Source organism: Ornithorhynchus anatinus, chromosome 14 (assembly GCF_004115215.2).
Source record: "Ornithorhynchus anatinus isolate Pmale09 chromosome 14, mOrnAna1.pri.v4, whole genome shotgun sequence".
In the NCBI taxonomy this organism is placed as follows: Eukaryota; Metazoa; Chordata; class Mammalia; order Monotremata; family Ornithorhynchidae; genus Ornithorhynchus; species Ornithorhynchus anatinus.
Window position 1 is genome coordinate 12,618,262 of NC_041741.1, and position 24,140 is coordinate 12,642,401.

A 24,140-nucleotide genomic window follows, 5' to 3' on the forward strand; every position below is an offset into this window, starting at 1 on the left:
GTAAATTTGTTTTGGTCAGGGAACGAACGTGTCTAATTCAAATATACTGTCCCACGTGTTTAGCATAGAGCCCCTGCACATAGTAAACGCTCAAATACCATGGCTTGTAAACTCGTTTTGGGCAGGAAACGTGTTTAATTCATATATACTCTCCCACGTGTTTAGTACAGAGTCCCTGCATATAGTAAACGCTCAAATACAATGGACTGTAAATTCCTTTTGGGCAGGAAACGTGTCTAATCCTTATGTACTCTTCCACGTGCTTAGTACAGGGCCCCTGCACATAGTAGATGCTCAAATACCATGGACTGTAAACTCGTTTTGGGCAGGAAACATGTCTAATTCAGATATACTGTCCCACGTGTTTAGTAACAGAATGAATTTTAAGCTCGTTTGGGGCAGGGAACGTGTCTGCTAATTCAGATGTACTCTTCCAGGTGTTTAGTACAGAGCCCCTGCATATAGTAAATGCTCAAATACCATGGCTTGTAAACTCGTTTGGGCAGGAAATGTGCCTAATTCAGATGTACTCTCCTAGGTGTTTAGTACAGAGCCCCCGCACATAGTAAACGTAGAGAAGCAGCGTGGCTCAGTGGAAAGAGCACGGGCTTTGGAGTCAGGGCTCATGAGTTCGAATCCCAGCTCTGCCACTTGTCGGCTGTGTGACTGTGGGCAAGTCACTTAACTTCTCTGTGCCTCAGTTCCCTCATCTGTAAAATGGGGATTAAGACTGTGAGCCCCACGTGGGACAACCTGATTCCCCTGTGTCTACCCCAGCGCTTAGAACAGTGCTTGGCACATAGTAAGCGCTTAACAAATACCAACATTATTATTATTATTAAATGCTCAAATACCATGAACTGTAAATTCCTTTTGGGCAGGAAATGTGTCTAATCCATATGTACTCTTCCACGTGCTTAGTACAGGGCCCCTGCACATAGTAAATGCTCAAATACCATGGATTTTAACCTCATTTTGGGCAGGAAACGTGTCTACTAACTCAGATAGAGTCTCCCAGGTGTTTAGTACAGGGCCCCTGCACATAGTAAATGCTCAAATACCATGGACTGTAAACTCGTTTTGGGCAGGAAACGTGTCTAATTCAGATATACTGTCCCACGAGTTTAGTACAGAATGAATTTTAAGCTCGTTTGGGTCAGGGAACATGTCTGCTAATTCAGATGTACTCTTCCAGGTGTTTAGTACAGAGCCCCTGCACATAGTAAACGCTCAAATACCACGAACTGCAAACTCCTTTTGGGCAGGAAACGTGTATAATCCATATGTACTCTTCCATGTGCTTAGAACAGGGCCCCTGCACATAGTAGACACTCAAATGCCATGGACTGTAAACTCGTTTTGGGCAGGAAACATGTCTAATTCAGTTATACTGTCCCACTGGCTCTGCCACTTGTCAGCTGTGTGACTGTGGGCAAGTCACTTCACTTCTCTGTGCCTCAGTTACCTCATCTCTAAAATGGGGATTAACTGTGAGCCTCACGTGGGACAACCTGATTACCCTGTATCTACCCCAGCGCTTAGAACAGTACTCTGCACGTAGTAAGCGCTTAACAAATACCAACATTATTATGTGTTTAGTACAGAATGAATTTTAAGCTCATCTAATTCGGATGTACTCTCCCAGGTGTTTAGTACAGAGCCCCTGCACATAGTAAACGCTCAAATACCATGGACTGTAAACTCGTTTGGGGCAGGAAAAGTGTCTAATTCACATACACTGTCCCACGCGTTTAGTACAGAATGGATTTTAAACTCATTTGGTGCAGGAAACGTGTCTAATTCGGATGTACTCTCCCAGGTGTTTAGTACAGAGCCCCTGCACATAGTAAACGCTCAAATACCATGGATTGATTGGGCGTCCAAAAGAACTGGCCGGCACAATCCAGGAGGGCCGTTAATTAACCGTCCTGGGGAAAGCTCCCGGCTCCCTCCCCGATTAGCGCCCGAAGGCGGGCGGCGCAGGCGCAGTCCTGGAGCCGCTCCCGGCCGCCCCCTGCCGTCCGGGGGCCGCCGGCGCCTGGCTCGCCGCCACCCGGATGACGGCTCAGTGACAGCGCTACGTGCGGCGCGTGAGGAGAATCCGCCGGCAGCCACCCGCCTCGCGCCACAGCCCGCCGCGCGCTCCCCCCCTCACCCCCCCGCCCAAGCCGCAGCGCGCCCCGCTCCGCAGCGCCCCCTTCCGGTTCTCGCCTGCCTCCTCCTGCTTCCCTTCGCGCGGCCTGGACAAAAGGGTCGAGTTCACTCAACCTTTCAAGAGTTCCTAACCCAAAGCTAGCTCCCCCTTGAACTTCAGCGCTTCCAACTGAAGCTCCTTTTAAAATAAATACATTTCAAGCCTTAATTATAATAATTTGGTATTTGTTAAGCGCTATGTGCCAAGCACTCTTCTAATATTCATTCAATAGTATTTATTGAGTGCTTACTATGTGCAGAGCACTGTACAAGGGTATCAGGTTGTCTCACGGAGGGCTCACAGTTTTAATCCCCATTTTCCAGATGAGGTCACTGAGGCACAGAGAAGTTAAGTAATCATGTTGGTATTTAAGCACTTACTGTGTGCAGAGCACTGTTCTAAGCGGTGGGGTAGATACAGGGTCATCAGGTTGTCTCACGTGGGGCTCACAGTCTTAATCCCCATTTTACAGATAAGGTTACTGAGGCACAGAGAAGTTCCGTAATCATGTTGGTATTTGTTAAGTGCTTATTATGTGCAGAGCACTGTTCTAAGCGCTGGGGTAGATACAGGGTCATCAAGTTGTCCCACATGAGGCTCACAGTCTTAATCCCCATTTTACAGATGAGGTCACTGAGGCATAGAGAAGTTAAGTGACTTGCCCACAGTCACACAGCTGAGAAGCGGCAGAGCCAGGATTCAAACTCATGACCTCTGACTCCCAAGCCCGTGTTCTTTCCACCGAGCCATGCTGCTTCTCTTCTTTGGAAACGAGCAAGACTCCCTCCAAATCTCCAGCTGCAGCCTTCTCACGACTGCTCCTGAAACAGGGAGCACCACAAAAAGGAGTTTCACACGGCACGGCCGCCGGAATATATTGAATCTCAGATGTTTACAAGAAAGTTAAATTCCAGACTGAAGGAAACTGTCATTTGGTGGTATTTGGGCATTAACCATTAGGTAAGTTTAGCCACCAGGAAACATTTCCAAATGCAATCCATCATCAAAAGTGGAGAGAGCAAACAAAACAGCAAAAAATATAGATCCCGTTGAACCCTAATCACAACATCCCTTCACCTCTTTGAACAGATAAGCAAACTAAGAGATTAAAGGTCTTTTGAATTTACAACGTGTCCAGGTTAGTGCTGCTATACCAAACTCTATAAAGCCATGCTGAAGTCTCCAATTATTTTAATTTGATCTAACCCTTGCTCCTTTTTCTCCCCATCGAAGGAAATGGGAAAGATAAGCAACTCTGGGGAGGGCAGAAAAAAAAATAGGTTACAGATTTCCCTGAATCAAAACCTTGTAGGGGGAGGGGGGAGAATGGGAGTAAAACAATTCAAGACCAAAAAAAAAAAATCTATAGGTTCATATTCAACCCTGTACATAGAATTTTAGAGCCCCAAATCAACTGTCAAAATTATCTCGGTTTGAATAAAAATTATTCTCACTTTTCCTATATCTAAGTACTATGGGTGCATGTTGAATCCCGTCCTTTCCATTACTCCAAATAATTCTTAAACCAGATCTGCAAAGCTTTGAAGACTGTCTGTACAAAGCACGACCCCCTCGGGCTCAGTATGCTAGCAGCAGCATCATTACCAGCATTTACTGAGCCCTACCGGTGTACAGAGCAATAAGCTAAGTGCTTGGGAACAAAGAATTAAAAACATGTAACCGGCCCTCGAGGAGCTTACAGGCTCTATTGTCACACAGTTTTGCCGAATGTGTTTTGTGTACCTCCGAGCTCTTTTCTCCCAATCCCGAAAGGAGGAAGTTTGTAAAACATTCAACCTCATAATGACCCTTTCTGTTGGCCTGGTCAGAGATCCTTTCCAGTTCTTGCATCAAAGGAGGAAATAAGGCACAAATTATTCAGGGAAGCAAACAGAAATTCTGAGGCAGTCTTGACAACTACAAAGAATAGGGAATGTCAATCCGTACAAGGGGAAGACTGCTTCTTTTTATTTATTTTTTTTAAGGAGGACATCCACTACCCATATATCTGCTTCAACTCATGACCTAGCATTTTACACAATCTGTCCTCAGGCCCCTGAAAAGATTCCCATTCAAGCAGAGAGGCAATCAGAAAATACCCTCCTTCTCCCAGTGGCCCATAAATTATAGCTCCCTTGTAGCATAGGTTTTTCCAGGTGTTGTTCTGATCTATCATTTCCCTAGAAGTTGTCAGCTGGGGGTCCCAAGGGGCTCCAGAGGCTCAGGAGATCCAGGGACCTGAAGTGGACTTCTTTGTAGTAGAAGAAACTGGAGCTAGAAGTTACTTGTGAGAGGAAGAGGAAATGGGATGGGAAGGGACTCTAACAGTAATAACCCCCCAATCCCACCCCCGCCAAAAAAAATAGTATTTATGAGGTGAAATGGGCACAAAAACTTAAGTTAGAACCTCAAAAATGTGACAAATGAAAACCATTAGACTTTGGATAAATTCCTCCACAGTCCATTAGTATTTTTGCTACCAAAAAAGTTGACTACTGTTTAACATGTGGTGTTTAACATGTGGTGAAGGACTTAGGTCTCTCAAGTAAATTCTCAAAGAACTTCCAAATACCATTACCTTAATTTTACAGCGAATTGCACATGAAAGATTTGATTAGCTGCCTGAATAGTCTATTCCTTTGCGGAGTTTCTTTGTTAGCAATGTAAGAACGACTGCTTTCCGAGGGCAGCAGCAGCAGGTCTCGCTGAACCCAACAGACCCCTTTTTACACCGGGGATATTCAGCTGAACATTGACTACATTGGGCTGCACCTCCACCGTGTTAAAAATAATAATAATAGGACCCTTTGGGGGATATTAAGTACTACAAACAGGACTAGGACTACAGTCAATCAGCTGCATGCGGAGAGCACTGTACTTAGTACTTGGGAGAGTACGATAGAATAGCATCGACTGACACCTTCCCTGAAACAGCATAGTTTGGTGGATAGAGCACAGGCCTGGGAGTTAGAAGGACCTGGGTTCTAATCCTGATCTGCCAATTGTCAATTATATGACCTTGGGCAAGTGAATTCGCTTCTCTATGCCTCAGTTACCTCATCCATAAAATGGGGAATAAGACGGTGAGCCTTATGAGCCACTCTCCTGGAGTGGGTAAAATATAGAGAAGCAGCATGGCTTAGTGGAAAAAGCACAGGCTTGAGAGTCAGAGGTCGTGGGTTCTAATCCCTGATCCACCACTCGTCAGCTGTGTGACCTTGGGCAAGTGACTTCACTTCCCTGTACCTCAGTTACCTCATCTGCAAAATGGGAAATAAGACTGTGAGCCCTATATTGGACAATCTGATTATCTTGTATCTAACCCAGCGTGTACAACAGTGCTTGGCACATAGTAAACACTTAAATACCACCATTATTATTATTATGGGACATAGATACAAGCTACTCAGGTTGGACACAGTCTATCTCAGCACTTAGTACAGTGCCTGGCACAAAGCGCCTGGCACATAGTGAGCACTTACCAAATATACAAAAAAGTCTACATGCCCCCAAAGCACTTGGAGGCAGGGAATTTCCCTCTCAAATCCTTCCATGTTCTCAGACATGCCATGCCAGGCCCTGCCTTCCTTTCCCTGACAACAGACACAGCACTACACTCTGTCAAACAACATTTTCAACTGAGAGAGGGGCTGCATCAAGTTGATTGCTTTCTAGCTCTGTTGATCTAGTCATGATTTCACTGCAAAGGATTACTATATGTTAACAGGGTCTGAAGCTCGTCCACATTGGTATTTCTGACTGCCCTCTCCAGGAATCAAGCTCCAGAAAGAACTAGTGTCAGTTCTTACACAACTGTCTGTTCTTCCCAGCACAGCTGTGACACCTGGACTTTAAGACTTGGCTGCTGGTGGGGAGGGGTTGGAGAGCACTGCACAATGTTGTGACATGAAAAGTGGGAGGCCTTGGCTATCCAAGGGTTTCACACAATTTGAGGAGCAGGCTGCCTCAGCAGTGTGCAGATTGCTGATCTCTGAGCATCAACAGTTGCTGAGCCACAACGAGTAAACCAACTCATGCAGCCAACAGATCATATTCATTGAGCATTTGCTGTGTGGAAAGCATTGTACCAAGCTCTTGGGAAAGTACAATATTGGTAGATGCTTTCCCCACCCCCAAAGAGTCTAAGGTCTAGAGGGGGATCTTATAAAAATGTGCTGTCCTGGTGCTGTTTAATATTTCTAAGGATCTGCTAAGCATCAGAAAAGCACTAGCATGGCCTAGTGGAAAGAGCAATTGCCTGGGAGTCAGAGGACCTGGGTTCTAATCCCAACCCCACCACTTGTTCCGCTGGGTAACCTTGGGCAAGTCACTTAACTTCTCTGGGCCTCAGTAACCTCATTCGTAAAATGAGGAATGAGACTCTGAGCCCCATGTGGAACAGGTCCTGTATCCACCCCAGAGCTTAGTACAGTGCTTGGCACAGAGTAAGTGCTTAACAAATACCACAATTATTATTATTCTCTATGCCTCAATTATCTCATCTGTAAAATCAGGATTAAGACTACAAGCCCTATGTGGGACAAGGATTGAGTCCAGCCTGATTATCTTCTATCTACCCCAGCGCTTACTACAGTGCTTACTAAGTGTCAAGCATAGTGCTAAGCACTGTGGCAGATCTAAGGTAAATACAACAAGCACAATCCCTGTCCCAAATGGGACTCAGTCTAAATGGGAGAGAGAACATGTATTTTATCCCCATTTTACAGCTGAAGTAATTGAAACACAGAGAGGTTAAGTGACTTGTCCAAGATCACAGCAGGCAAGTGGCAGAGCCAGGACTCTTGTGCTCTTTCCATTAGGCCACTCTGTCTCATTTATTAAATGAAATACATCAAGACAAAGCTCTTGTCTATTCACTCTAAAACATTAAAACAAAGGTTAATCAAACTATAGCTCAGAAGTCACTGAGGCTCTCAGAGTCTCTGCCCCAACCAGCTCCTTGTGGGCTGGGTTCATGTCTGGTAATTTTATTGCATTATGCCCTCCCAAGTGCTTAGTACAGTGCTCTGCATACAGTAACATTCAATAAATACTATGGATGGATTAGGGAGGCACTTTCCTGAAGTGGCGAAAAGCATACTTACTCTATTAGGGCCAGTTTAAGATCATCGTGACGGAAACTACTAGGTTCCAGAGCAACAGGATGGATCTACAACCCCTTCTAGAGACAAGGTTTAAGCCTGGGTGTTCAAATAGGTTTCTGCATAACATCTTTTTGTTATGTTGTGTATGCTTGCAATGTATTGTGGTGCCAGTGTATGCAATCAGGAATGGGCAGTCATTTGCCTGAAGCTGGGGCCGTTCTGTGCAGTCGGAGGGGAAATATTAGAGCCATGGATTTAAAGAGAATCTTGACTCCTTCCCTAATGGGAATTGAGGCAACCTGCCAGAAGAACTGGCTTCAGGGCCTCAGAGCACCTTATGGCATTAACAGAAAACCTATCCCACTGCCCATTCTCTCATCCACTGCTGCAGCTCCAATATGAGCTTTGGTGACAGCCAGGAGGGAGTCCACTAACTCCTGGAAATATTTCAAAATCTTTGGGGTTGAAGAAAAGGCACAGGAAAACTTACAGGCACCAAAGTGAAATGTAAGAAAGTGGTAAGTGGTGTGTGTGTTTGCGGGGTGGTGGGGGCGAAGAGGTGGGGTACCCCCCTGTGCATAGCCCCCAGTTCTTCCCAACTAATACCTTATGGGGCAGGGATAAACACCCATTATCTTCCTATCAACCTGAATTATGTGTGTGGGGAGGAGGTATTCCTGTTGTGATGTACATTACACAGTGAATGAGACAAGTCAGATTCTCTGTAAGGAAAATCTTCCCTATGGTTCACTCAAAATACAAAGCAGGTCAGGTTTCTCCCCTCAGAATAGTTCGTTCATTCCTAAATGAAAGTAAATAAATCCTTGGGGGAAAGATTCCATATTCAGTAATCCAACTGTTAGTGACATCCTGTGAACCATCCTTTCAGGAGGCAAGGAGGTGAGGATGTTAGTGTCTGGAGCAGGTCATGAAAAGATTACTTTGTTTACAATCAGGATCCTTCAGAGTTTCTTTGTTTGAAGAAGCTGACTTTAAGCACTCTTGTGCATAGAAGGTACTTGAAATGAGAACTCCCAAACCCTTTAACTGAAAGCTGCTTCTTCTTTCCTTTCTCCCATCAAAAGCACATTTCTGTTTTGTTAGGAATGATCATATTGCTACTGGGTCTCCTGAGCCATGCAGTCTGACAACTTTAGAAAGATATCACCAATGAAACCCCATCCCTAAGTATGAAAATTGTTCAATCGTGGAATTTATTTTTTTAAAAAAAGATTTTTTTAAAGCTTTCTCTTAAAACATTGATATCAAAAGAATCCAATCCCTAGATCAGTCATTCCCAATTGGCACACCATCCTAGTTCACTACAGCATTTATTAAGCACTTAGTATATGCTAAATAGTGGGATGATATGAGGTTATCAAATCAGACAGACCATCTCCCACATGGGGCTTACAACCTATCTTATTCCCATTTTACAGATGAGGAAACATGCAGTTAACATTTGCCTCACATCAGGCCAGGGGTACAGCTAGATCTAGATAGAGCCTGGGTCTCCTGGCTACCAATCTCATGCTGTTTTTTTCAGAGAAAAAAAAGAAATGGTATTTGTTAAGCACTTTGTGCAAGACACTGTACACTAAGCACTGGTGTAGATATAAGATAATCAGGTTGGACACAGTGGGACTCAAGTATTAATCTCTACATTATAGATGAGGCAGTGGAGGCACAGAGAAGTTAAGTGACTTGTCTCATAGCAGATAAGGATTAGAACCCAGGTCCTTCTGACTCCCAGGCCCATGCTCTATCCATGGGCAGGTGCTTTATTTGACTTGTGTGCTTTCTTCACATTCTTAGTCAAATCCAGATGGTGGGCCACAAACAGAAACCTTCGATCAATTGTATTTAAAAAGCTTACTGTGTGCAGAGCACTATACTACACACTTTGGAGAATTCGATATAACAGAATTGGTAGACGTGTTCTCTGGCCACAAGTACCTTGGAGTCTAGAAGGAAGCTTATAGTCTAGAGCCTGGCCTCACAACCCATTGTAGGAAAGACCCTGTGTCTAATGGGCTTAACTTGTACCTACCCCATTGGTTAGAACAGTCCTGACACAAAGTAACCACTTAACAAATCCCATCATCATCACAGGAGAGGCCTCACCCACTGGCTTCTCTAAAGGCCAGGGAAGGGGTTACACCAGTCCGTTTATAGAGTGGGAGTGCCACCATCCAAAGCAACATTAGTGTAACTCCTCTTTTCCTCCTATCTCCTTCTCTCTCTCTATTTTTTTTTAAAAACTACACAAAGAAATTGGGGATTATTTTATCATGGTCTGATTTTTCATAGTTAAAACTGCTGACAGGTATTTAAGAAGGAGTACTCATGTAAAATGGTTATATACCTTTCAGGGTCTCCATGTGCATGGGTCTCTCCCTGGGAGTGAGAGTTTTGCATCACACCTGCTGCCTTTTCTGGCCTGTTTCTTTAAATCTAAGCAGAGAGGTAAACAGGAAGTTTTCTGTCCTTCCAGCCCCTGCTGCTGTATTCCCTATTTGTTGCTTGCTGGAATGATTCAGTTAACTGACCTCTGGTTAAACACAAGGCAGAAAAAACTTTCCTACCTTACACTCAAAGCCACTTGCTACTGAAGAAAGAAAAAATAAGGTCTATGGGTGTAGTGTAAGCTCCTTGAGTGGGTTTTGTTTTTACTCTGTTGTACTCTCCCCAAGTGCTTAGCACAGTGCTCAGCACATAGTATGCACTCAATACACACTACTGATTGAGATGCCCATGCAAGATCCAAGATGGTGGTTTTCTGACTTTGAAGCCCTCCCTCTCCCAGTTCTCACCCATCCCCTTTTTGTCCCCACACAAAATGAAAAGTCACTACCTTGGTTTAAGGGCATATAGAAACTATGTCTTCTCTAGGTCATCTCCACAATCACATTTCCCTTGAACGCTGAGGGAAGTAATTGTGTTTATTGAAACTGTGTTTGGTAAAATAACTCTGCAAGATTCATGCATATATATGTATATACACTCATATATACATAGACACTTCCAGCTAAATATCATACACACACATAAATATTAAATCTACCCTAGCCTATTTGCAAAGCCAAGAATGAAAACAACCACACAATCAACATGAAGATGGGGGAGGGCAAACTGTACTAGTTTTTCTGTTGAAGTCAAGGGGGGAAAAAAGAAAGGAGAATCAATCCTGTGTATAATTAACCAAGCTAACTAATCCTGCTGGACAAACAAAGATATAAACATCAACTCCCAATCCTAGCCAATTTAACTGTTCTTGGCTTCCTTCCAAGAAGAATTCCATAGTCTGATATCATAAAAGGACTTGTCTGTTGTATTTACAGTTCCAGTGGTTCTGGACTCCGCTCCACACTGGGCACTCTGACAGGAGGCCAGTAGAACAGAACTGAATGCACCATTATGCCAGAACATGTGCATTTGATTAGAGGGAAGAGAGAAGATGAGACATATTTCTTCAGGATGGCACTCATCATCAGAGCGGCTATTGTTGGCTAATTGCAATGCATGCTGCTATGCAGCTTTTTGGAGACTTACTGCAACCTTCTCATCCAACTTTATTGAACTTGCTACTAGCGTAGAATATTGAAGAAGTTCCCGTTTTGACTTCTCCCCCAGCCATCGGTGCCAGGAGAACACATTTGAAATTGTATCTGAAATAAATGAAGCTAGAAAAGAAACTTTGCCACTACCCTGACGGGTGATCTTAGATGAAGTATTTGGCTGCACTGATTCTTCAAGGAAATCAAAACACTTCAAGAATAGTCTCCAGTTGATTGCTGACAACCATGGACTGACAGGACCATCTCTAGACAGGGCCCCAGCTGAGGGAGATCCAACGATACAGAACCCATTGAGTTCCAGCTCAAAGGTCCATATGAGTCTAATTCTGTGTATTTTACTCTCCTTAGCACTCAATACAGCAGTCTGCACATAGTAAGCACTCAAATACAACTGATCGATTGGAAAAAAGTGAACAAGTGTTTGTGCCTGACTGGGATCTAACATTTGGACCAAATAACTATCTTGTCCGTTTGAGTGCTGGGGTAACAACTATACTCAACTTTATAGATCTCCATGAGAAATTGCTAATAAAGTGATTAATTCAACCCTGCTAAACAAAATGCTAAGCAAGAAATCCTAACTCCAAAATTCTGCAGTAATCACTTAGTTTATCAGTCCTACACATGAGGCTCCAAATACATTCAATTATATAAAAACCTGCAGGAGATGGGGTTGTTTTCCTCCTGTCCACCTAGGCTGACTTTACAAACAGAGAACAATCGGCAATAGAAAAACTGCAAATTCTGTACAAACACTGCAAATTGGCCTCACAGTGACCCAACTGATCATTTCCTTTTTGCATTTGGTGAAACTAAGAACAAACAAAAATGTTAAGTGATTTCCACGGGACCACAGAAACCAGTGGCACAACGGAGCCAGCAGAGACCACCACCATTATTTGATATTGGAATACAGCTCTCCCTCACTTTTCACAGAGATTGTATTGTGCAAAGTGGCAGTGCAGAGCAAATCCGTTTTCAGCAAACCCCAATTTTACTTTAAAAAAGGGTCTAGAGTCCAGGTCACTTATGGGACTTATCCCTTTTAGGAATCATTAAATCACTTGAAAATTTCCTTAAGAGCCCCACATAATTGATTTAAGGCTTAAGGAAAAGTTTCTCTCATCCTATCAACAACCTCTTGTGCCTCTGGGGAGTAGTATATAATTTCCTCAATGGTCATTTACCTTGACACTGGGCCACTCCCTCCTCCTTGAAACATTCTCTGGTCTCAGTTTTGCTGACACATTACTAACCTGGTACTCCTCCTACATCTCTGACCTCTCTTCAGTTTCCTTCGCAGGCTGTTCCTATCCCGTAAGTTTATGGGTCCAGCAAGCCCTTTCCAAATCCCCTTCTCTCCTTGCTCTTCACCCATCCTCCTAGTTAATCTCTTCCCATGGCTTCAACTCCTACCTCTACCTGGACAATTACGAAATCTGTCTCCCTGCACAGTCATATATTGCTCTTCTCTGACGAACAACTCCGTTTGAATGTCTAAAACTGAGCTACTCACTCCTTTTCCTTCCTATATCTATTCCTCTTAACTTCCCTATCTCAGTCAACAGCATTCCCGTCTTTCAGTCGACAGAACCCCATAACCTTGTCATCACCCTTAACTCCTCACCTTCCTTCAACTCTCATCATCTACTGAAAATCTTGCAGGTTCTTCCTCCAGTCTTCCTCTCCACCCATACAGTTACCATTCTTGTGAAAACTCTGCCCAGTATATTCTATCAGCCTACTTTCTTCCAGTCCCCTCCCCCTCCAATTTATATTTTGTGTTGCAGGTTGGGTTACCTTCACTTTAAAAAAAAATAATATTTGTTAAGAGCTTAATATGTGTTCTAATATGAGCTGCTTTCCTGTCAAGCACTGTCCTAAGGGTGGAGTGTAAGCTCCTTGTGGGAAGGGAATGTGTCAGTTGCTTGTTTTGTACTTCCCAGGTGCTTAGGGCAGTGTTTTATGCTATGTACATACTCCAATGCTATTACTAGTATTACATATGTAGAGTTGGTTAGATAGTCCAAGGATGCATTTGTGTGGAGACTGTGCCTTGGACTAACAGGAATGGTGTTTGGGGGCTAAGCATAGGGTTGATGGCATGTGTCTAACTCCTTTCAATATAGTGTTTCAACCACCCCAGGATAACCAATGAAGACTGCTACTTGTGTCGTTATTTAAGAGTACTCACTGCTTCATACTTCAGGGTTGCATGGGAGGACCCAACTGGGCCAAGCCTTCCCGGATGCTCCAAACTGGAGCCGGACCCACCAAGAAAGATGACGACTATGGTATTTGTTAAAGGTTTATAAGCTGTCAAGCGCTCTTTTAAGCATTGTGAGGGATAGAAGTAAATCAGGCTGGACACAGTCCCTGGTCAACAGAATAGGTTTTGTTGAAGCTCCTGTTGCCCAGGGTAAGCTCTGGTTGGCCTAGGCTCAAGAAGTCTTGGCCAGCGCTAAACAATCATAAGCTTTGCTCATTTGAGATCAGGGCTTATTTCTGCCATAATCAATCAGTGGTATCAATAGGAAGCAGTGTAGGCTAGTGGAAAGAATTCAACACTTGGAGTCAGAGGGCCAGGGCTCTATTTCCAGCTCTGCCACTTGTCTGCTGTGGGACCTTGGTCAAGTCCTTCATGCCTCAGTTCCCTCATCTGTGAAATGGGGACTCTTTCCTACTTAGACTATGAGCCCTGTGTCCAATCTAATTCTCTTGTATCTACTCCAGCACTTAGTACAGTTCTGGCTAGTGGCACCCACCTGCACAGCTCAGTTCCACAAATTGCACTCAGGGGCTGAACTCTGGCACAGGACCATACCCAGTTATATCCAGTTAAAAGGAATCCTGACTGTTAGCCCAAGTCGGGGTCAGGCTGGGTACTTTTACACCAGTGACACAAACATGCTTATCTGGAAGCCCTCATCTCATACTCAAGAAAGGGACCCACTTTCACATGCAATTAACCAGTTCCACACAGCTGTGTGATAGATTTGGACCATGATGTGAGGGGAAGGGGAAGAAAAACCTAAAAGTGCTGCTCCTTGGCAAGGGGAAACCACTAAAAAGACCACATCATTAAATATGCCAAATTCTGTTTATTTCAACAAACTGGGTGCTTTTAATCACTGTGATGGCAATTTAGACAGAAAAAGGTCTGACCTTTCCTGGTCTGACCTTTGTCTGTTTACACTGTAAATCCTTGAGAGGAATGGCTTTCTCCAGGTCCTTAACCACAGAATCATGAGGAGTTTTGTTTTTGTTGTTTTTAAATGGTATTTGTTAAGTGCTTACTACATGCCAGACACTATATTAAGTGCTGAGGTAGATACAAGATCCGGTTGGACAAAGTCCATCTCCCACATGGGGCTCATAGTATTAATCCCCATTTTACATATGAGGTAACTGAGGCACAAAGAAGTGACTTGCCCAAGGTCTCAGAGCAGACAAGTGGAGCAGCTGGGATTAGAAACCAGGTCCTTCTGTCTCTCAGGCCTGTCTTCTTATCCACTAGGCTATGTTGCTTCTCTCTTGTACTGAGTTTCTTGCATTAAGCCTATTGATGGAATAGTAGAGTCCTTCTTTTTAAATAGCAAGAGGCACTATTACACATCCTCTGTTTTGAAGCAGAGAGTCTATGGTGCAGTGAGAATTAATGACAGCCTGCTGATTAAATGGGTTTACTTCTACTTAGAAACCTGTGTACCTGTCAAGTTACTGTATGACATCAAATAAGCTATTGTAAAACAGGGTGATTTTAGGGCCCCAAAATCATATTAATTTGGAAGATAAATCCCTCTAGACAGAAAGCTCGTTCTGGGAAGGCAACGTGTCTGTTTATTGTTATATTGTATTCTCCCAAGCTCTTAGTACAATGCTCTGCATACAGTAAGCACTCAAATACAACTGTGTGAAATACCCTTGAGAATTTTTTCGGTGAGATAGTGGTGACCAGCTTATTTCGGTGACTTCTGAATTGAAATTACTCAATCGAGGGTGAGTGAGCAATGTATCTGCTTGGAGTTAGGGGGCACTGTGCCGCTATCTTTCACCGAAAAATAGCTCTCGAAGGACTTCCCAGGGGATTGCTCACCTCCTCTTTTAGCCCTTTCCACAGATGAGGCGGGTATTGGCGCTACCAGTTAACTTGGATGCTGTGGTAAAATTCTGCATGGAAGCTACATCATCGATGTCTAACCATCTGCTCCCTTTTGCAATTTCCCCTGTTTTTTTGGTCCGGTGCAATAAAGGGCTGCTAAATAGCAGCTGAAAGAGTTCACTTGACTCCAAAATAAGCACTTTAGGAGGGCAAATGGATCACTTGTACACATATTATGTGGCATCCTGGTCTTGGGAAATTTAGCACAGTTTGCCTTCCCTTTATTACCTCTTCTCATAAAGTAAAGCTATAGTATCTGTTGCAGACATGCATTATTTACTAACATTTATTAAGCACCTTTAATATGTAAAGCACTATATGTAGTACTGGAGTAAATTTTTAAAAAATCAGTAAGACTGACTTCTGACTCAAAAGGGACTCCCAATCTAAGTGTATGATGATTTGGGGGATGTGGGTGGCAGGGGAGGAAAGGTCCATAGAACATAGAATACATGTAAACCAAATGAAACAATTTGGAAGTTAAATAATGCAAGTGTCAAAAGCAAAAAAGTCAATTTAAAAAACATTTAAAGGGAGCCCTCAGATACCTTCAACAGCTGTGGATCCCACACTGCCACCCTTCCAATAGTTCTAAATGCAATGATAGGGGATATAATGATAATTAAGCACTGTCCTAGGTGCAGAGGAGATCCGGGATAATCAGGTCAGACTTGGTCTCTGTTCCTCACTGGGCTCAGAGACTAAGTAGGAGGGAGAAGAGGTATTTGAGTCCCATTTACAGATGAGGAAACTGAGGAACAAAGAAATTAAGTGACTTGACCAAGGTCATACAGCAAGTACAGGAACATGTCTAGCATCTCTGCTGTACTGTACTCTCCCAAGTGGCTTAGTAGAATGCTTTGCACACAGTAATCACTCTATAAATAAGAAGGGACAATTGAAGTGGCAGGGCCAGGATTAAAACCCAGGACCTCAGACTCCCAGGCCTGTGCTCTTTCCGCAAGACCATGCTGCTTCACAGCGAAGAGTGGCGAGGTTATAAAGGATAAAGAGATTGGCAAGTATATAAAAAGGGGAGGGGAGAAGGAAGAGAGATACTTTTTGTAAAATGATTCAATTTTGGTGGGCTAACACAATGCTGTCCAGAAAAACCCAACTGAGCTTTCTTTATACAAGCATCACTTAGCAACCCAGTTTCTTCAACAAGTACGCTTTGCTCAAACCTCATTTACATTTGTTCTAGTTGGCATGAGAATTCCCTTAGTCAGTTGTTCACTTTCCAGGATAATATAAAGAACTTTAACCTGATAGTAAATGACAATCTAGACTCCCTCCCGAAGCATCACAAATCTCTTTTCACCCGTTCCATTTTCTTGCCTAGCTCCAACTCTCGCTTCTTCGGAAAGAGTTGGTAGGCACTTATTCGGGCTCCCAAAACTCATCCCCTGCATGGCCCCCTCCCTCTCATCTCCCAACTCTGTTAGAAAGCTCACCCTGGAGAACCACTGCCCTAAATTCACGCAGAACCGAAATCATCTAACAAACCAGTTCATTCAAATGATGACAGATCCCTCTGACAGACTTCTGAAAACGGGCTTTTCAATTCTTTCTCCCCTTACCACGAAATCCTACCCCACATTTCACTGAAGCTATGCTAATATCAACTGACAGTGATTTCTCCCCCATGGACTCTTTATTTCCTCCCTTCAGAGCCCCACTTACCTTACTACCTTGAACAAAATCCTGAGTTTAAGGACAAAGAGTACAGAAAAGGCAAGATACATAATTCAATTAACAATTAACTTGGGTATTTCTTGAGCAGAGTGATGAGAACAATAAGTATTATTTCAACAACCAGCAATAATCCTCTAAATCTAATTAATGCAAACTAGTTTCCTCTAATTAAAAGCAACTATTTGCCCTCAAACCACCTTTGCCTTTACCGAGGAAAAGAATGAACTCAGCTACAAATATTCTGCTCAGTTAGGGAGTGAAAAAGCGTGGGCAGGCACAACCCTCCCCATTTACAGATAAAAAAAACCTAGATTTTTATTGTGTTTTGTTGTTTTTTTTCCCATTCTTGTCTGGGTTGCAATCATCTCAGCTGATCAGATGGCAAAACAGTATCTCGGTTCTTACCGAGTTTGCTATTTCTCCGTGATCTCTTCGGCTTTTAAATGTTAAGGAGCTTTTGAATTCAGGATTGGCCCATGATAAAAAAAAAATGGTGTAGGCCACTTGAAACAACATCTGGGAACAAAAAAAACGGCTGGAGCAACATCTAAAGACAACTTAAGCGTCTGCATGCCACTGAGGGGAGCGCAGAGACGCCTACGTGCAACAGTTAACGTACTTTCCACCTTCCATATGGCTCTGCCAATCTACCTGCTGTAAACATCTCGGAGAAGATGTCACCAGCAAGGGAAGCACCTAAGAAGAGGTGAAGTTTTCATTTCGGGACGTGACTACTCCCCTGTGGTCAATTAATCAGGTTCAGGTGCATTTTATTATCTGTACCTCGGCAATGCGTTTGGGGGCTGCAGGAAAGGAAGGACTTGAACAAGGATTTGCAGTATCAACCAACTGGCTTAACTACACCTTGGTATCAACAGGCCAAGGGCATACGCTGCGGTGGGGGGCAGGGGCGGAGCAGACTGGAGGGACAGCAAGCAGAGGGAGATGGGACCTTGGGCGAGGCACTCACACTGCTCTGTGCCTCAGTTTCCTCGACTGTAAAGTGGGGATGCCATGCCTGTACTCCCTCCTAGATGAGGAACGCTTTATGTGACAGGGACCTCTGTCCGATCTGATTAACTTGTATCTAACCCAGCACTTAGAAGAGTGGGTTTACACATGGTAAGGACTTAACAGTAATGACAGTAACAATACACCCACGGTGAGTTTGGTAAATTTAGCGCATGGAGTATCTGGGCCTCGGCCCTTACTGAAGGTACACGTTTAGTTTCCACTTGATAAAAGTCGCCCAGTGTCCGAGTCTTCGGCGGCAGGCACCCCCTGGGGCCGGAGAGGTCCGGGCGGCCAACTGGTTTGGAAATAATAATCAGGGTACTCGTTAGGCGCTGCGATGGGCCAAGCACCGTTCTAAGCGCTGGGGTGGATCCAAGGCAGTCAGGTCGGAGCCAGTCCCGCACCAGGGCTCACCCTCTTAATCCCCATTTTACAGATGAGGTATCTGAGGCCCAGAGAAGTGAAGCGACTTACCCAAGGTCACATGTAGCGGAGCTGGGGTCAGAACCATGACCTTCTGGCTCCCAGGCCCGTGCTCCATCCCACGGCATGCTGTTTCTGTCTTGCTTCGACCTCAACCTCTTCATTATTTCCTCCCCCCCTAGAGTCCGGGAGCCTCTGCCAGCTGGGGGTTTCCTCCCGGGGTGAGCCCCTCCACCCCCTCGGGGGGGTCCCCTCCGTCCAGCCCGGTGGGTCCAGCTCCGCCCCCGCCCCCTCACCTTGGACCGCTCCTTGACGTAGTACTTGCCCAGCCGGCTCCCGCAGCAGAGGACCAGGCGGTCCAGGAGGGAGAGGAGGAAGCTGATGGCCTCGCAGCCCTCCTCGGTGCCCCCGAGCCAGGCGATCTGGTCCCCTCGCAGGTGGCGCTTGGAGACCCCGGCGCGGGGCCCGGCGAGGCGACCGTCCTGCAGCTGGCCGCCGCCGTGCAGCTGCTTCACCCGCTCCAGCACGCAGTCCCCCACCACCTCGCCCAGAAAGTTGTCCAGGTAGCAGAAGCCCAGGTCGTGCAGGCAGGGCACGATGTACTCCAGCGCCAGCTTCTCCAGGTCCAGACGCATGGCGGGGCCCAGCGGCATCGCGGGCCCGGACCCCTTCCCCGGGAGGCGTCAGCGGCTCCGGACCCCTGCCACCCCGGGCATGGGTTCGAGGGCCCGGTCAGAGGGCTGGGCTGGGGCCGGACAGAGGGAGGGAGCAGGCAGGCCGAGCTGCCCCAACTCCTCCAGGGCGGCGGTGCAGCCTTTTGCACAGGGGGGTGGAGGGCAGGGCCTCCCTACGACGTCACGAGGCCACCCCCACCCCCCGTGACCACGCCTCCCTTTAAACTCTTACTTAACTGTCTTCCCCAAAGTCACCCAGCAGGCAAGTGGCAGGACTGGGATGAGAATCCAGATCTCTCCTTTTATGATAATTTTAATAATGATAATGGTATCTTATAACAACTGTGGCTTTCGTTGAAGTGATGGAGAAGCTGGGGCGCAGAGAAGCCAAGCGTCCTCCCCAAAGTCACCCAGCAGGCAAGTGGCAGGACTGGGATGAGAACCCAGATCTCTTTTTTATGATATTTTAATAATAATAATGATATTTTTTAAGCACTTCCTATATGTCAGGCACTGTATTGAACGCTGAGGTGGATACAGCAAATTCATTCAATTCATTCAGTCGTATTTATTGAGCGCTTACTGTGTGCAAAGCACTGTACAATACAGTTTGGAAAGTACAATACAGCAATAAGAAGAGATAATCCCCACCCACAGCAGGCTAAATCAGGGTGGACACAGTCCCTGTCCCCCATGGTGCTCACAGTCTAAATCCCCATTTTACAGATGAGGTAATTGAGGCACAGGAAGTGAAGTGTCTTGACCAAGTTCACCCAGCAAACAAGTGGCAGAGCCAGGATTAGAACCCATGACTTTCTGACTTCCAGGTCTGTACTCTATGCAGTATGACTATGTGCCAGGTAGCATACTAAACACTGGGATAGGTACAATCTAATTGGGTTGGGCACAGTCCATGTCCCGCATGGGGTTTACATCCTTAATCCCCATTTTACAGGTGAGCTGACTGAGGCACAGAGAAGTTAAGTGACGTGCCCAAGATCACACAGCAGACAAATGGTGGAGCTGGGATTAGAACAGTTGTAATTATGGTATACTAATAGCTGGGGTACACCCAAGATAATCAGGTCCTGAATGGAACTCAGTCTATGTAGGAGAGAAAGAAAAGGCACTGAATCCCCATTTTGTAGATGAAGAAACTGAGGCATAGAGAAGTTACCTGACTAACCTAAAATCAAACAGCAGGTACGTGGCAGAGCCAGGATGAGAACCCAGTTCTTTTTGACTCCCAGGCCTGTGCTCTATCCACTAAGCCATATAGGAAATTTCCTGGCTCCCAATTTCTTGTCCTTTGCACCAAGCCCCAGGGCCAAACCCCCAGTTTCCTCCAGTTATAATTAGCCCCAGTCTCTTCCTCTCTGAGCTGCTGCTGAAATCTGGAGATGCAAAACCAGTTCAGGGGAACTACTATTCTTGCAGCCCTTATATTGGTCAGATCCATCTGCCAGAGGGAGTGCCCAGAGCTGGTAGGACAGAAGTTAGACTTGCCTGTCTCCTGCACCCCGGACTTTAGAAGGAGTCCAGGAGGCCCAGAATCCCGGTGTCCTCATTTTCTCATAGAGAGCCCATGATTTGAATAATTATTTTCCTGCCATATTTACATAAATGATGAAGCAGTTTGTGCTCTTCCTGTGCATTAGTAATCTAGGGGCTTTGTCATCATCAGCAGCATTTACTGAGCACTTAATGTGTGTAGAGCACTGTCCTAAGTACTCTAGAAGAGTACCCTAAAGAGAGTTGGTAGATAAATTTCCCTCCCACTAATTTATTTGTCAGTTGCAGTTGGGGGAGATGATGGAGAGTGTTGGTTGAGGGGTGGGGAACTTGGGGGGAGAGTACGTTGGGGGTGGGGTGAGTGCGTGGGTTGGGAGAGAAATTGGTCCTCAGAGTCTCTGTGCCAGTGAAGTGTTTATGTACTCAGATGGTCTCTCTGCACTCCAAACTTGCCCCCTCCATTACCGTTGCATTTCTCTTAGCTGATGTTTTTAGTTTTTTTGTTTTACAGCCCTAGCACTGCTGGGTCACATCAGCGTCCCTCCTGCTCCGTTTCATCACCCCCAATCCAGCCACTTCTGCCGCTGAGGGTCCCTCCCTTTCAGGGCTGCTGCTGGGGGTCCCAGGGCGAGGGGGGAGGAGAAGGTAGGCAGGAGTGGTAGTGGAGAGAGGGACTGGGGGAGAAGTCTGAGACTTTCTCTCCTCCCTGTCCACCACCTCCCACTAACACCACTCTTCCTACTTGTTCTCCCCATCCCATCCCAGTCTGTCTCCAACCCCCCAACTCTGCAGCCCTGGGAGGTGAAAATCAGCAGGCTCAGAAGGAACCAGGACAGCGGAAGGGCAGTGCCAGGAGCAGCGAGGTCTCTGTTGGGCCCGGTGGCGATAGACCTGTAGAAAAAGCAGTGAGGGACGGTGGAGGAGATGGGGTGAGCTTGGGGTGCAGAGATGGGAGGAAGAGACAGACCTAGATTTATTGGCCCTCTCTGCTTCACTTCATTTCTGAGTTTGCCTCTTCCTTTGTCAGCTAGGTAACAAGATCCCCATAGAGCAGTCAGCCTGATCAATGCTGGCTAGTGGTGACAAGCTTGCTCTGCCACCCACTCCCATCCTGATGGGGGCCATCTGGCCTGATGAGCTGGACAGGCTGGGTCAGGAGGAGTCAGGAGGGATCACCAGGCCACTTGGGTGGAAGGTAGCCACTCCTCAGCAGTAGATTGCTGGGGGAGAGGGGGATGAGTGTTATAAATCAATCATCTCGCTGAAAATTGATCTCTGGGGCCATCACCCCTCCACATTGTGGTTTTATTAAAGAAGATTTATTTGATTCAAGGATTTAATTTTTTATGGTATTTATTAAGTGCTTACTATGTGCCAACCACTGTACTAAGCACTGGGGTAGATACAAGCTAATCAGCTTGGACTCAAGCCTCTGTCCCGCTTGGGGCTCACAGTCTTAATCCTCATTTTACAGATGAAGGAACCGAGGCCCAGAGAAGTGAAGTGACTTACCCAAGGTCAAACAGTAGACAAGTGACAGAGCCTGGGTTAGAACACAGGTCCTTCTGACTCCTAGACCCATGCTCTATCCACTAGTCCTTGCTCTCCCACACTCTTGAGTCATGGTCCTGCCGTCATGGCTGACTGCTCACACCACGGTAAGTAGGCTGTATCTTAGAAGTGGTCAGAGACTCATCATCTTTCTCAATCAGAGAAAGAGAGCAATAAGGAGCTGCCATCTTGGCTCTAATTCCGATTCCCATCTGGCTCCAAGGGGTGGAAAGCCAGCTGCCTAAAAATCTCCGGGTCTAATTAAGATAATGATTTTGCCCTGACTATGCCAATCCCATGGAAGCAATGGCTCCCTTTGTCCCTTTAATAACTGTAATAATATTAATTGTGGTATTTAAGTGCTTACTATGTGCCAGGCACTGTACTAAGCGCTGGGGTTGATACAAGGTAATTGGGTTGGTTGCAGTCCCTGCCCCACACAGGGCTCACAGTCTTAATCCCCATTTTACAGATGAGGTAACTGAGGCCCAGAAAAGTTAAGTGACTTGTCCAAGACACAAAGCAGACAAGTGGCAGAGCCGGGATTAGAACCCAGGGCCTTCTGACTCCCAGGCCCATGCTCTATCCACTAGGCCATGCTGTTTCTCATAATTGTGGTATTTAAGTGCTTATTTTGTACTGAACACTGAGAAATAATAATAATAAGATACCAGACAATCAAATCGGACCCAATCCTTGTCCCACATGGGGTTCACAGCCTAAGTTGAAGGAAGGACAAGTAATTCATCCCCATTTTACAGATAAAGAAACTGAGGCACATAGACACTAAGTGACCTCCCCAAGGTCGCCCAGCAGGCAAATGGCAGAGCCCACCTGGATTTGAATGCAGGTCCTCTTACTCCCAGGCCTGCGCCCTTTCCGCTAAGCTATGCTACTTTCCCATTGGGCTGGTACCCCTGCTGAGTGTCTATATTAGTCCTGCAGAATTCTTCCAATGGCCTTGCAGAGCTACTTAGATTCACTCTCATTCCCATGGATGGGATTTCTACGGCATGCCAGCCCCATCTTAGGTGGTTTGTGTTTGGGGGGGGGGGGGTGGGCGGTGTGGGTGTAGGGAAGCGGGGGCTGTTACTTCACAGAAATCCAGACTTCAGCTCTAGAATAAGTGAACGTTGCAGACGTGGTCAAGGGCTGGGCCCATTGTCTGTGCCTTCAGAACAGGAGTAATTAGCTTTGGCATGGCCCTGGATTTATAGTGACAACTTAAAGAGCAGCTCTTCTCTCCCCTCCTTAAATTTAACTGGAGAGAAGCCAAAACGGGGCATAAATCACTTGTTTGATAACACCAAGGGTTGGTTTCTGACCTACAAATAAATAAGTAGTTCCATTCTCCAATCCCTTGTTGTTGCCCAGGACTTTTCAGAAGACTAGCACCCCACAGACCCCTGAAGGGCAGCCAGCCCAAAGCCTGCAACTCCGTGAAAAACCTTAGGTTAACTGTCGACCCTCCTAACCCCCCATCCCTGTCGTTCCCCCCCCAACAACCTCACACCACAGAAACAGCAGCTCATTAGCATAGAGTAGTCCAGGGCTCCCTGCTGTAAGGCACTCTGAGAAAGGAGATTCACTAGGGGAAGTCCCCCTTCCCCTGGGGGAATATGGCTGCCTGCCCCTTCCGGGATATATCCAATGGGGAGGGCAGAGGGAGCCAGCCAGCTTTCAGACCCCATTCCTCTCCAGTCTTTTCTGAGCGTGCACAGACAATGGCACAATCCACTCTGAAAACTCAGAGGCATTAGACATATCCTTGAATTCCAGAGGAATTGATGGGCTGTTTCCCAGGTCGACTCCTGAGCGAAGGGACAGAAAGTTTCCCAGAAAACTCTGCCATTGAGATTTTTTCCAACTCAAAGGTTGAGGCAGGTCATGAAACTATAATTAAAACACGAGTTATAAAGGATGCACTTAAGCATCATATTTGAAATTTCCTTTGCTAGCTTCCCCACTAATCAAACTTGGAATAAAAGTGGTCAAAAGTCAGATTAGCTCCTCAATCATGGATGGAAGGCAAACCCAAATTAGCTTTGCCAGAGAAAACCCCATCCCAAACACCATATGGCTGCTAATCTCGGTACAGGAAATGAAGACCTTATAGTTGAGGAATGTAGTGGTGATATTTATTACAATAATGGTATTTATGAAGTGCTTACTGTATTTCTAGAACTGGGGCAAATGCCAGCTAATCAGATCAGACCGAGTTCCTGTCCTACA

At 45.7% G+C, this 24,140-nt stretch overlaps 1 protein-coding gene across 1 annotated transcript in view; it reads right to left on the reverse strand.

Moving 5' to 3' along the window:
• The window catches only part of EGLN3 (egl-9 family hypoxia inducible factor 3), a 38,298-nt gene extending 19,308 nt beyond the window's left edge, over positions 1 to 18,990 (reverse strand). Inside the window, exon 1 of the mRNA XM_007662579.2 lies at positions 18,468 to 18,990. Coding sequence (XP_007660769.1) covers positions 18,468 to 18,824 — 357 coding nt within the window. The 5' untranslated portion in view covers positions 18,825 to 18,990. The remainder of the gene's footprint in view (positions 1 to 18,467) is intronic.
• Positions 18,991 to 24,140: the final 5,150 nt, after the last annotated feature.